General features: G+C 46.4%; 1 protein-coding gene across 2 annotated transcripts in view; it reads right to left on the bottom strand.

The window, feature by feature from the left end:
• Nucleotides 1-14,454, bottom strand: part of mybpc2a (myosin binding protein Ca) — a 78,268-nt gene that overhangs the window by 43,953 nt on the left and 19,861 nt on the right. For both annotated transcript variants that reach the window (XM_048521439.2, XM_048521438.2), the window contains exons 6-12: nt 10,989-11,066; nt 9,549-9,697; nt 8,881-8,998; nt 7,270-7,312; nt 4,207-4,263; nt 3,415-3,584; nt 1,009-1,141 (exon numbers count right to left, since the gene is read on the bottom strand). In XM_048521439.2, the coding sequence (XP_048377396.1) occupies nt 1,009-1,141; nt 3,415-3,584; nt 4,207-4,263; nt 7,270-7,312; nt 8,881-8,998; nt 9,549-9,697; nt 10,989-11,066 (748 nt within the window). The remainder of the gene's footprint in view (nt 1-1,008; nt 1,142-3,414; nt 3,585-4,206; nt 4,264-7,269; nt 7,313-8,880; nt 8,999-9,548; nt 9,698-10,988; nt 11,067-14,454) is intronic.

The raw sequence follows: 14,454 nt of genomic DNA, 5'->3' as shown, positions 1-14,454 counted from the left end.
TCCATTTAAAACAAAAAATTTCCTCCCTTGAGGTTTGTACCTGTGGAATTCTGTTCCCCATAGACTGGAGGAGGCTGGGTCACTGAATATATTCAAGGTCAAATGAGACAGATTTTTGTTTTACTAGGGGGAGAAGAGTCAAGGGTTACGGAGGTGGCAAGGAGTGGGTGTGAAACAGAAAAGCGGAGTTGAGCTCACAATCAAGCCAGCATGATCTTATCGAACGGTGGGACAGGCATGATGGGCTGAAGGGCCTACTCCTGCTCCAATTTCCAAACCAAACCAATGCAGCGTCAGGCTCACAGCTTCAACGGGAGCAGTTGTAGGATGGACCGAAAGGCATCGCAAGGCGTCAAACTGTGAGGTGAGAAATTAGACCACACGCCGAATGGGGGCCAATGGGAAGCTACAAATGGGAGCCAATGTTCCCAAATGCTGGTCCATCAAAACTCCACAACGTAACCGGTTCACCGGCTGCACTGTTGCACTACACGGTTCTCCGCATTCCCGGTCCCAGCAGAGGGGCTGGGAATGGCATGTGTGAGGCATGTGCACAAACGGAAGGCCTGACACCAGAATGAAGGCATACAATGTCAACCCAAAGCTGAGAAGGACAGCCAGAAGGCTGGTCCAGTACTTGCACCGAAACAAGACAGGGCCGACGGAGTGCCTGTCCTTGGCTTGACACCAAACTCAGGTGGCTGCACAAAAACTGATGGCTGCATCCATCTTGAAGACCAGAAATCAGTTAAAATGCCCAAAATTCGAGCCAGAAATCAGAAGGTGGTGAAACAAAACTCAGTGAGTTGCACTACATCGCCATCTGATGGTGGGAAACCTTCAGTGAAAGTGACTGGTGAATGCTGACATAGGGTTTTCACATTGTAAACAAAAAAAAAGTGTTTGCAAAGTAGAAGAAAGGCTAGAAAATGGACAAAAGGTCATATGCAAGTTCCTACTTTACAGCTGCAAACAAATGTGGCAAATTGATTTGCCTTTCTGACCTACCTGGCACTTGGTCTGATTTCCTTCCCGTTCTTAAACCACTTCACATCCAGGTTGTGCCCTGCCAGTTCTACAGCCATTCGAACCTTCCCACCTTTGTCCACCTGATACGCACTCTCCAGCCTCTTAGCAAATGCTGAGGCAATTCCCAATAAAACGGAAAACAGAAGTTAAATAAGTGTCTGTTTAAAAATTCAATAATTAAAATTAGTTAAAACATAAATATCATTTTCAGCCAGGTTGATTTGGAGAAGTGCTGGCATGGTGATAATGTCATGGTGTCAATATCCAGGCTAATGGGGACATGGGTTCAAATTCCACCATAGCAGATGGGGAAAATTGAAATGGTTTGTAAAACAAACATCTGCCATAAAAGACTAACCCAATGACTGCCATGTGTGTGTCGTTGAACACAGGTTTTTGAAAAATTTGTAGCTCGGGCTATGGACGAGATTGTAGACTTGTTTGCTGACCCAGTGCGTTTGCAGATGTTTCGTCACCCTGCTTGGTAACACTGCCAGTGCGCCTCTGGCGAATCATCAGTGTTTAGATTAGATTAGATTAGATTCCCTACAGTGTGGAAACAGGCCCTTCGGCCCAACAAGTCCACACCGCCCCTTGGAGCATCCGACCCAGACCCATCCCCCTATAACCCACACACCCCTGAACACTATGGGCAATTTAGCATGGCCAATCTACCTAGCCTGCACATCTTTGGACTGTGGGACAAAATTCTGTCCTGTTTGTTATTTATACACTTCGGTTTGCTGGGATGGTTGGTATGACTTCCGGAATTGGAAGTGAGCAAGTCTACAACTTCATAAGGCCATAAGAAATAGGAGCAGCAGTAGGCCCCTCAAGCCTGCTTCACCATTCAATAATATCTTGGCTGATCTTTGCCTTTCTGACCTACCTGGCACTTAATCCTTAATTCCTTTACTGCTCAAAAATCTTTGCCTTTAAAACATTCTAGCAGGTAGCCTCAACTGCTTCACTGGGCACAGAAATCCACAGCTTCACAACCCTTTGGGTGAAGTTCCTCCTCAACTCAGTCCTAAACCTGCCCCTCCCTTATTTTGAGGCTATGCCCCTAGTTCTAGTTTCATGTGCCAGTGGAAACAACCTCCCTGCTTCTGTCTTATCTATTCCCTTCATAATTGTATGCTTCCATAAGATCACCCCTCATTCTTCTAAATTCAAATGAGTATAGTCCCAGTCTACTTAATCTCTCCTCATAAACCAACCGTCTCAACTCTGGAATCAACCTAGTGAACCTCCTCTGCACCGTCTACAGTGCCAGTCCATCCTTTCTCCAGACCAAAACTGCACACAGTGCCCTATATACGCAATACGCTCACCAGCACCCTATACAGCTGCAGCATAACCTCCCTGTTTTTAAACTCCATCCCTCTAGAGATTGTTGTAAAAAGCCCACCTAGTTCAATAATGACCTTTAGAGAAGGAAACTGGTCATCTTTACCCAGTCTGGCTTACATGTGGATCTAGAGCTAAAATATTGCCCTAGGGTTCAGGATATTTGGCCCAGTGACATTACCACTAGCCTCCTGCCCCTCCCTATATAAAAAAAATGGTATTGTAAACACACAATCCCAGCTCCTGCGTGTAAATGTCTGTTTCTTCATTGCCTTGACTAGACAGAAAGTTGCAACATGTTTCTCACATAATTGTGAATTGAATTTGAGCTGCTGGCTTCTCAGAAGCAAGCAGAGAGGCTATAACAAGGAAATTTGGAGAGGAGGTCAGCTCTCAGTGGTGGAGGGTTAGGGCAGGGGCGGGTGGATGTTGGGGTCAAAGGGGGAGGGATTGGCAGGTTGAGTGCTGCACAGGGGATTCAGTGAAAAATCTTTCACTGAACCTAACAGGTTCCATCATGGAACTGGGCTGAGTGTGTGGAGTTTGGTGCTAAAATGGCAATGGCTATCGCAATTACCTCGTAACCTCAATTTCCAGATTAACAGTAGCCTTTTGCCAAAATCAGACAGATGCTCCAGATGCCAGCCAAATTATAAAATAGTGCCCACAGCACTCCCAATGTTAATTAGGCAGTAAGGAATTCATTTTCACTTTGAGGCCATTAATGTCCAGTTTACACCAGGCAGTGAGGATGGAACGTGCTGGCAGTGTCCCTACCTCCGTGCCAGAAGATCTGGGTTCAAACCCTACCTACTCAATGTCTGAATGGGTCAATTATCTACGCCAGGCACAGTTGGATCCTGTGTCTACTGTTATCTTCGAGCGGTTGTTTCATTGAGGTGATGGTTGGGGGCTGCATGTGGCTGTGTTTTCTCATCTTCCTGTTCCAAACTCCCCCATTTCCACACACACACACACACACACACCCTCCCACCCCCCCTCCCCAGGTCTAGGTATGGCCGAAGATTCACGCACCTTCACTCTTCTTCTCCACCTTCTTTTTCTTCTTCAGTCTCTTCAACATGCCGCGCAGATCGGTGATGCCGTATTGGAAGGCGATTTTCTCGTAGTCACAGGGCTTGGCATTTTTCAGGATCTCCCAGACGTCAACATCTTGCTTTGGAGTCTCCTGAACTTTGACCTCTCTTTTTTGAAAAAAAATAGCAACAGCCTGTGATGTCAAGCATTGTTAAGAACAGAGCAGCACTGACAACTGAACTTACAAATTTTGTGTGGGGTACGGGGAGGTGTAGTTTAGTTTCATTTTAGGCTTGGCACATGGGAAGTCTGTTTAGTTTATATGCATTTTAATGACTTTTTACATCTTGAAGTGAGGAGTTGGGGTTTAATAGCTCAGTACATTAGTAGGGGAAAAGTCATGCCTTTGGTTAACAACAAGAAAGATCAAGCCATCCAGAAAATGAGTCGTTCTGCTCCTATAAATGGCAGAGAGTAGGAAGGAAACTGCCCGCATCTGCACTAGCCTGAATGTGAACAGAGAGCCTCAATGCGGTAGCTCTTCACTACGGTCTGGGTCTATAGTATATTGCTGGAATGAATGGAACCATATTTGCCATAGTGCCTGAGGACCATAGGGCTGCTCCGTCATCCACAAAGACACGACTGGTGGGGGGTTTAACCTGAGGGTCATCACGTCCCCTGTCTCAGACAATCACCCTCTAGTTCAGAAGCGACAGTCCTTCCTGCTCAAACTGACACTTAGATTTTGTTAGTACGTTTATAAGATTATAGTCACTCCACCCTAACCTTTTCTTCAGCAGTCCACTGAAGTCCAGCTCCCCAGCATCGTCTCCAGCTGTACCTCTGAAAGACAAATTAGTACATCTTCATTTAATAATCAATATCTTTCTGACTCACATTCTGATAATTTTTTTCTCTGTAAAGCTCTCCACATTCCTTCTGTAGGTGCGAATTCTTACACAGAATTTTCTGTTTATCTGAAGCTGGTGTTATTTTCCCATAGGAGCATCCTTCTCATTTTCTCCATTCTACACCATCCACACGGCCTTCCATCCCTTATTCCGTCCTGGCTCTATCTAGCTTCCCTAGACTATTTGATCTACTTTTCCCTGTGGGAGTGAATGCCACTTTTTCACTACTCTCTGGGTGAAGAGGTTTCTCCTCAAGTCTCTTGTTGGGTTTATTACCAATTGTCTTACACCAGTTATAATGGGGAGTCCAGAGCCAGGGGTCACAGCTTAAAGATACATGGTAGGCTTTCTAGGGCTTCACCCAGAGAGAAGTGAGCCTGTTGAATTCTCTGCCACAGAAAGCAGTTCAGACCAAAACGTTGAATGTTTTCAAGAAGGATTTATAGTTCTTAGGGATTTAAGGATCAAAAGATCTGGGGCAAAGGCAGGGATGGGACTGAGTTGGATGACCAGCCATGAGTCATATTGAATAGCTGAGCAGGCTCGAAGGGCCAAATGGCCTACTCCTGCTTCTACTTCTTATGTGAAATGGGCCCAGTTGTGGTCTCCTCCACAAGCTTCCCTACATCTAACCTGTCAAAGCACTTCCTCATCTTAGAAACCTCTCTCAGGTCAGCCCCCAGCCTCCTCTATACAAGAAAGAAAAAAAAGTCCCACTTCCCTCCAATCTTTCCGGAGAAAGACACCTCTCGGAGGTGTGGCTTCATTTACAGTGGTTCCCTACACTGCCACGGCCCTTCCTCTGTGACTGCAGACAGTCCTGGATGAGGTTCAGTCACAAAGCCCCCGACGACTGAATGACTATTGCTGTATTCACTTCGGCAAGATATCAAAGGGCATCTCTATTGGCAAATGGGTACTGCTGCATTATAGAAGCTCTTGTGGCAGAGTGGGGTATTGAGCCTGCCAGAATCCCTGTGGTCAAATACCATCCCAGGACATGGTGGTCAAGGAAGGCACATTTATGATGTGGCCCACCAGGTTGAGTACTGTATCAACCTGTTAAACCCTTCAGCACACCAATGGCAGACGGCGAGAGCAGGAGAGGTTCCTGGTTAGCCTGCATGATGGAAACAACACTTTAACCTTGACCATCACTGCCTGTAGCGCCGGGCTACAATTGCTACAGCAACTCCGAACACCCTGAGCGAATTGTAACACTGCCATGGTAACTGTTGTTAATCCAGCAAACACAAATCCAAATCCTACCATGGGCAATTTAAGAATTCCATTCAGTCCAAGAAGATAAATTTTGTTTTATTCACTCACGGAACATGGACATCACTGGCTGGCCCTAATACCACTGGAGTTTAGAAGAATGAGATGGAATCTCATTGATAACTATATAATTCTAACAGGACCAGACAGAGTAAATGAAGGAAAGATGGTCGCAATGACTGGGGAGTGTAGAATAAGGGGTCACAATCTGGGGAGACAGGGTCAACATTTTAAGGCTGAGATGAGGAGAAATTTCTGTGCCCAGACAGCAGTGAATACGTGCAATAAAATAGTCTGAAATCGGTTCAGACTAAATCATTGAATATCTTCGAGAAAGGAGTTAGATATAGTTTTTGGGGCTAATGGGCTCAAAGGATAAATGTTCAGATAAAACGGTGGTATCAGCAACAGTGACCTTTACAACCTAGATATGGCCTTTACAGAAGGAAAGGCCACTATCCTCTCATGGTCTTGGACTGTCTGTGGCTCCCACACCAATGTGGATAACTCGTCCCTGCCCCTGAATAACCTGAGTGTAGTCAGTTATATCAGAAACACCACCACAGGGGCACTTAGGGATGGGTAACCAAAAAGGAGAGATGGTGACAGTGATTTGTAATCCACAGGCCCAGCATAAAGCTCTGTGGGAATACCCCACTACAGCAACCAGTGACATTGAGAAGCAATGAATAAAATATAGATTTCTAAGCATTAAGGCATTATTGATTATAGTAAGAAGATACCTGATTCACTATTGTCATGGAGTCATACAGCACTGAAACAGACCACTCGGTCCAACCAGTCCATGCTGACCATCTCAAGCTGAATTAATTCCACCGGTCTGCTCCTGGCCCATCATCATCCAAACATTTCTTATTTATGTACTTATCTAAATGTCTTTTAAACATTGTAACTGTACCCACATCCACCATTTCCTCTGGAAGTTCATTCCACACAAGAACCACTCGCTGTGTAAAAAAATTGCCCCTTCAGGGCAGCACGGTGCCTCAGTGCTTGGCATTACTGCCTCACAGCACCAGAGACGTGGGTTCAATTCCACCCTTTTGCAACTGTGTGGAGTGTGCACATTCATTCTGAGTCTGTGGGCTTCCTCCAGGTGCTCCAGTTTCCTCCCTCAGCCCAAAGATGTGCAGGCTAAGTGGACTGGCCATGCTAAGTTGCCTGTAGTGTCCAGGGATAGGCGGGTTCGGTGGGTTAGCCATGGGAAACAGAAGGTTACAGGGACAGGATGTGGGGGGAGGTGAGTCTGGGTGGGATGCTCTTTGGAGGCTCGGTATGGGCTCAATGGGCTGAATGGCTTGCTCCACACTGTAGGGATTCCATGTATTTAAAATCTGCCATCTTTACTTCATCTGGCCCACATGTAACTCCAAACCCACAGCAATGTCATTGATTCCTTAAACGTAGGATAGGGAGCAGGGGCAGGCCATCTGGCCCTAAGAAACTTACTCTGCCATTCAGTATGATGATTCAACTCAGTACACTGCTTCCGCCCCCTCTGCCTTAATCCCTTAACTCCCCTCTGAAATGGTCCCAGAAGCTCACTCAGGTCAAGGGAAATTAGGGATGGGCAACAACGTTGGCCCAGCCAGCAATGCCCTGACCATCAGACATAACAAAAGAAAGAATAACTACTCACGTTCGCTTGAAAGTTGTCAGAAGGTTATCCTCCTCAACTGTTGCTGCAGGGAGATGAGGGAAGACTTAGAAAGGCATGACATCAATAATCAGGTCTGCGAGATAGTCAGGGAGACACGCGACATAGATTTGACAGGAATAAAACCCAAAATTGCTGGAAAAGCTCAGCAGGTCTGGCACCATCTGTGGAGCGAAATCAGAGTTAACATTTCAGGTTCGATAACCCTTCTTCAGAGTTAACTCTGATTTCTCTCCACAGTTGCTGAATTTTTCCTGAAATTTCTAGTTTTGTTTCCGATTTCCAGAATCACCAATTCTTTCCGTTTTTAGATTTGAAAAGGCAGGTTCCAAACGAATTGAATCAGGAAGTAAGTGCAATGTGTAGACTTCAGAAGCACTCGACTTGCTCTTGTCAGCTGACGCTAAAATTCCATGTTTTGGGCAAAGCTGCGTGCTTTCCTGCTTGGAGATTGAACAGGAATATTAAAAAATTTAGATATTGCTTTAAATAAAACTGTAATGAAAAAGGAGAGAGAGGTGAAACCAGTGAAAGACTTCTTAAGACTTAAGCCTTCTGTCCTTACAGTCAGAAGTCACACGACATGAGGTTATAGTCCAACAGGTTGTTCTGAAATCACAAGCTTTCGAAGCACTGATCCTTTGTCCAGAGGAGTCTGAAGGAGCAGTGCTTCGAAAGCTTGCGATTTCAGACAAACCGGTTGGACTATAACCTGGGGTTGTGTGATTTCTGACTTTGTCCATCCTAGTCCAACACGAGCACCTCCAGGTCATGGCTACCATCATCCTCACATAGACAGGGTAAACTTGAACCTGGGTCCGTGGTTTAAAACTAAAAGGGGCGGCCCATTTGAAATGGAGATGAGGAGGAATTTCTTCTCTCTGATGGTTATTGGTCTTTGGAATTCTTTTCTAAGGAGGGTCATCGAATATGTTCAAAGTTATACTAGATTTTTGATCAATATGGAAGTCACAGAATTTGAGGACAGTTAGGAAGTAAAGTTGGAGGCCCAAACAGATCAGCCACGACCTTACTGAGTGTTGAAGCAGACTTGAGGGGCTGAATGGCCTACTCCTGCTCCTGATTTGTATGACCTTATGAAATGGACTCCCAAATCGTAAATTGGAGGTGAACGCTTAAGAACTGTTCAGATCTTGCGGCGCTTGGGGGCAGAAATGCTCAAGGTCTTTCAGGGTGGAAACTTCAAGATGGGCCAAATGGTTTTTCCTATCTGTTTTCTAAAATAGCAACACAGGGTCTTTAGCATCTACTAGAACCATTAAAACAGGCAAGCATGACTCCCCGGGGTGTTGCAGTGCATTTGGAGCTCAGTTCTGATGATGAACAGGAACTTGCTGTCCTTAAACCCAGGGTTGAGAGCATCTCCAACAAAGCCAAGCTGAAAGCATTGAGAGTCCTATATATAATCAGGGTAAGAGGCGCTCGTGTGTAGTGGTAGTGTCGCTACCTTTGAGCCAGTACACCCTGGTTCAAGTCTCACCTTGCTCCTGAGATGTATCATATATCCCTGAACAGGCTAGTTAAAATATCTAGAATCAGGGTAGGATTAATACAAAAAGATATAGTCCTTACCATCAACATTGATGTCAAAGGCCACACTGTCAAACTGATCTTTTGAGGTCACTTCACACCTGTAAGCACCAGCGACGGTCTTATCAACTTTAGTTATCGTCATCTCATAAGTATAAATCTGTGGAGAGGCAGTTTACTACCTTAAATAAGCTGTTCCACTGACAAGTGTATATGCCTTTACAACTGCATCATCAGTGTTTCAGTGGTTAGCTAGCACTGCAGCCCCAACGCACCAGGCACTCGGGTTCAATTCCAGCGCGGGGGCCTGTCTGTCGGCAGTTTTCTCCCCGCGTCTGCATGGGTTTCCACCGGGTGCTCCGGTTTCCTCTCATGGTCCAAAGATGTGCAGATCAGGTGGGTTGGCTGTGCTAAACACAGGGGTGAGTCTCGGTGGGACTCACTGTAGTGAGTCTGCATGGACACAATGGGCTGAATGGCCTCTTTCTGCCCTGTCGGGATTCTAAGATCTTTTTGATACAGGGCTGGTGATCAACATAATTGGGAGAAATTATCAGAAAAGGTTGTTCCAATAGAGATAACGGTCTTGATTGGCTCAAAGACCAACTGCAGTGGCAGGAAAAAGCCAGGATAAATGGGGAGAGGCAAGTGGCCTCTTTCTGTGCTGCAAACGCTGACAGCCGAGTCATCACACAGGCTATGTGTCTCACCTTTGTCTTGCTGTCATACTGCTCCTTGAACTGGTACACTTTCCCAGTTTTACTGCTGAGATCCATCCATTTCCCCTTGAACCATTTGATGGCTGGCTTCTTCACAAGCTGGCTCGAGTCAACCTTAGCGGTCAGAGAGATACTTTGACCTGTTGAGCAAACGCAAGAAAAGGTCAGGCACCTCCTCCCCTTCAGCTTGCTCTTGGCTTACTCCAGCACTCAGCGGGTCGCTCGCTAAATCCCAACCAGAGAAGAAAGTGGCATTCCTCTACTGCGAGCTCCTGAACTTACGTCTGCAAACTTGATATTCCATGTGACCCGGAGCACAGTGTGGAAACCCCCGAAATTCTCCATCACTTATTTCTACATCAGTAATCTCACCCCTCAGGTCTGTGCTCCCGTTCCCTGCCCAATTTCACTATTCCTATCTTGGCCAGAGTCCCATACTCTGCAAACTTAAGCCCCCCCAGATGCCTGCTGCCTGTATCCTGACCTACATCTACTTCCAATAATCCAACACTCGAGAAGCTCAATGCCATCCAGGAAAAAGCAGCTCACTTATTGGGCAGAGCCCAACGCCCACCCCAACCCCGCCAATCCAACATCTTCCCAACACTCAATAGCAACAGTGTAGTTCCATCCACAAGGTGCAGTGCAGAAATTCACCCAGGCTCCTCTGACAGTACCTTCTAAAGTCACAATCTCTACCATCTCAAAAGGCAAGGGCAGGAGATACGTGGTATAAAGTCATCAGCTCCAAGTTCCCCTCCAAGCCACTCACCAACCTGACTTGGAAATATATCACCATTCTTTCAGTGTGGCCGGGTCAGAATCATGGAATGCCCTCCCTGAGCATCCCTGGGCATCCAGCGGTTACAAACAGCAGCTCACCACCAGCAAGGGCAATTAGGGCTGGGCTACAACTGCTGGTCCATCCAGCAACATTCACATCCCAGGAACAAATCATTTGGAAAATAACAAAAATCCCTGTGGTCAGTGCCCTCGGCAACATAGCAACAGCTTAATTGTAAGGTATTGATCTTTGTGGTCAAATCCCACTATGGGTTCACCCTTCTCTAGGTCTGTGACCCCCTCCAGGCCTGTAACCCACAAAGAAACGTACTGAGCCAACTCTGCCTCACATCAAGAAAGTTTACCTCTCTTAAGATGACACTGAATGAGAACTTAGGACGAGGAGGAATCCTCCCCAACCCTTCACCCTCCCATCCAGGGCAGTTTTCCAAGATTCGCACCAGCTTCTTAGGTGGGTCGTGCTTCCTGACGGATAGCTGGTTCTAAATTTCCAACTCTAGATTCCACACATTCCCGCACCGAACGTCGCCATTTGACTTCGCATGCAATATCAAACACTGGAGACGTCTTGAAACGCTTCCAAACTCTCCAACCATTTGCCCAGGCTTTAAACATGCACAGACTCACCGATGCGAGTTGTTACTGATGTCGGCTTCTCGACGAAGAGGCCAGTCAGGTTTTGATGTGCATCAGCAGGGGCCGTGTCTGCAAAAGGGAGGAAATGTAAAACACTCACGCACCTCAGTGGTTTGTGAACCAGGGGGACTTTGTTCGACAGAGCTACCGCTAAGGGCCATTTACAGTGAAACTGATGCACTTTGTGCAAACATCTAGATGATGTTATGAAGGTGGGCTCCTTGAAATATTAATATTGAATATCAATGACCAGAAGGACTTGTTCTTGCAAGGCACACTTTGCAAAACAGGGAAAGCTGGCTGCAGCGGGGATACATTTGTGAAGACAGGAGTCATGAGGCTTACAGCACTTTCTGAGGGAGGTCACAAGACCCCAGTTTGACGCAGTAATAATGTAATCGGATTTTATCACAGACAGCCAAACAGATAAGGTGTCTGGAGCAACAGACTTTGTCCTCCTCCCACCCCTCCATCTCACCTCAATCAAAGCAAACCCACCGGAAAACTTCTTCACAAGCTGAAAGTTCATAAATAAGCATAGAATGCCTACAGTGCAGATAGGGTCCGTCCAGCCCAGACTAAGTTCTCTATAACCTCACAGTTACCATAGTTATCCCACCTAGTCTGCACACTATGGGCCAATCCAACTAACCGTACATCTTAGGACTGCGAGCACCGAGTGGAAGCCCACGCAGGCACAGGGAGAATGTACAAACTCCACACAGACAGTTCCTCGAGGCTGTAATCAAACCCAGGTCCTTGGTGCTGAGGCTCCATGCTGCTCATGCCATAAAGGAGAATTTGAAAACCACATCTCCCCATCTCCCTCACCTGTTCTTCCTCTCACCTATCCCCTCATCCCACCTCAAGCCACACCCCCATTTCCTACCTACGAACCTCATCATGCCCCCTTGACCTGTCCGTCCTCCCCGGACTGACCTAGCCCCTCCCTACCTCCGCAACTACACTCACCTTTACAGGCTCCATCCCCGCCCCCTGTAACTTGTCTGTCTCCTCTCCACCTATCTTCTCCTCTATCCATCTTCGGTCCGCCACCCCCTCTCTCCTTATTTATTTCAGAACCCTCTCCCCTTCACCTTTTTTTGATGAAGGGTCTAGGCCCGAAACGTCAGCTTTTGTGCTCCTGAGATGCTGCTTGGCCTGCAGTGTTCATCCAGCTTCACACTTTGTTATCTCGGATTCTCCAGCATCTGCAGTTCCCATTATCTCTCTCCCATAACTGATCCAGGATGCCACCTCAGCACCAACAGTTTGTGGGTGAAGTGGCTTTGTCTGCAGACCAGAACATGGAACAACTTGAAAATATTCTTTTTTTCTGAATGTAAATGTTATTTGGCCAACGTATTCTGTCAATAAAACTGTTGAGTTTTCTAGCTTTTTCCCTGACTTGGATGTTGTGCATGTGCGTGTGTGTGCACGAGTGTGTGTGCATGAGTGTGTCTATGTATAAATGTGTAACAGTGAGTGTGTGCGTGTGAGTGCATGTGTAAGAGTGAGAGTGCGCAGGTGAGTGATTGCATGGGTGAGAGAGAGAGTGAGGGTGGATGTGAGACAAAGTAGGTGTATTTGTGAGTGTGTGGGTATGGGCGTGTGTGGGTATGCATATGGTGGTGTTCGTGTGCACATGTATGTGTGTCTGTTCATATATGTATATGTGCGTGTGTGTGTGTGTGTGTGTGTAATGTGTATGCAGGAAGATCCACGTGGTGTGGGGGTGTGCGTGGGGCTGGGCATATTTTTCAAACCTTCACTGAAAATCCTTACATCTTTGTTCAAGTAACTTGTAACATTTGCAGCCCAGGAGGAGCCTATTGAATCCATTGTCTTCATATTGATTTACAAAGATGTGGCTGGACTAATTCAATTTTGCCCCATGACCCTGGAGGCTATGATTTTGTTAGAAATAAATCTGCTTCTTATGGGGCCAGATTGACTGGTCTCTGATACTGAGCTATACACAGCATGACTTGTATATAATTGGCAAGATCACCTCCCTTTTTATATTCAGACTGTGTTGCAAATGGTGGAGGAATCCGATAAGAAAGGGGCATCCCTCCTACGTGGAGTGTAACATGTAGTCATTACTGATTTAAGCATTAAATCTCAATGAACGTCTGGGTTAGGCCATTGCATGTTGCAAAGTCAGAGACAGTGTTTGCAGAGGACGTTGGTATTCACCAATGGTCTAGGGTTTTTGATAAAGGTGGGAGCACCATATCTGAAGCTGCTCAATGTCATAAGTTATCATACGATAAAGCTGGGCTCAGCAAGAATTAGATAATGAGAGGAAAAATAAAGAAATTCTAGAAATACTGAATAGGTTCAGTTAGCATTAATGGAGTGAAGGAGAGGCAATATCTCAAGTCCATGTTATTTATCAGAACTGAAGAGAAATAGGGATTTCAGAGCTTTTAAGCCAATGGGAACAGAGAACATAAGAGCAGGAGCAGGCCATTCAGCCCTTCGAGCTTGCTCCTTCGTTCCATATTATCATTACTGATCATCTAACTCAGTGGGCTCTTCCTACGTTCTCCCCATACCCTTTGATCCCTTTATCCTGAAGGACAATACCAAATTCCTTCATGTTTCAATGTGTTGGTCTCATCTGCTTTCTGCAGCAGAGAATTCCACAGGCTCACCCCTGTCTGGTGGGTGTAGTGGGAAAGGGGCAGGAAGAAGGAAAGGGTCGCTCAGCAATTGGGTGAAGGTTAGAGGAGAGTAAATGAGCAGAGATATTAAAACGCAAAAACCAAGGAGCTTGGTAATGGGATCTCCTTGGAGGATGCCCATTCAGCAGCTGACCCTATTGAGGGCACTGATCTCTGGTTTTGGAAGTGACTGCAGGAGTTGTTAGTGATGGGTACAGTAAAGATACAGAGCTCCAGGTTGCTAATGGCATCTGATAGTGGGCACAGTGTGCTGTGAGGTGTGCAAATCCGGCAGGTTGAGCATAATTCCAATTTCAAATGGCCAACAGGGCATGTTGGTTTGCCAGTAATTGGGATGTACAGGCTGCATATCTGGCATCACACTGGCACTGAAACTAACAAAGCACATTATTCTTTAGGCAAGATAATAAAAAGTGAGGCTGGATGAACACAGCAGGCCAAGCAGCATCTCAGGAGCACAAAAGCTGACATTTCGGGCCTAGACCCTTCATCAGAGAGGGGGATGGGGAGAGGGTTCTGGAATAAATAGGGAGAGAGGGGGAGGCGGACCGAAGATGGAGAAAAGAAGATAGGTGGAGAGGAGAGTATAGGTGGGGAAGTAGGGAGGGGATAGGTCAGTCCAGGGAAGACGGACAGGTCAAGGAGGTGGGATGAGGTTAGTAGGTAGATGGGGGTGCGGCTTGGGGTGGGAGGAAGGGATGAGTGAGAGGAAGAACAGGTTAGGGAGGCAGAGACAGGTTGGACTGGTTTTGGGATGCAGTGGGTGG

The sequence above is a fragment of the Stegostoma tigrinum genome, chromosome 38 (assembly GCF_030684315.1).
Source record: "Stegostoma tigrinum isolate sSteTig4 chromosome 38, sSteTig4.hap1, whole genome shotgun sequence".
In the NCBI taxonomy this organism is placed as follows: Eukaryota; Metazoa; Chordata; class Chondrichthyes; order Orectolobiformes; family Stegostomatidae; genus Stegostoma; species Stegostoma tigrinum.
This window is presented reverse-complemented; position numbering and strand designations above follow the sequence as displayed.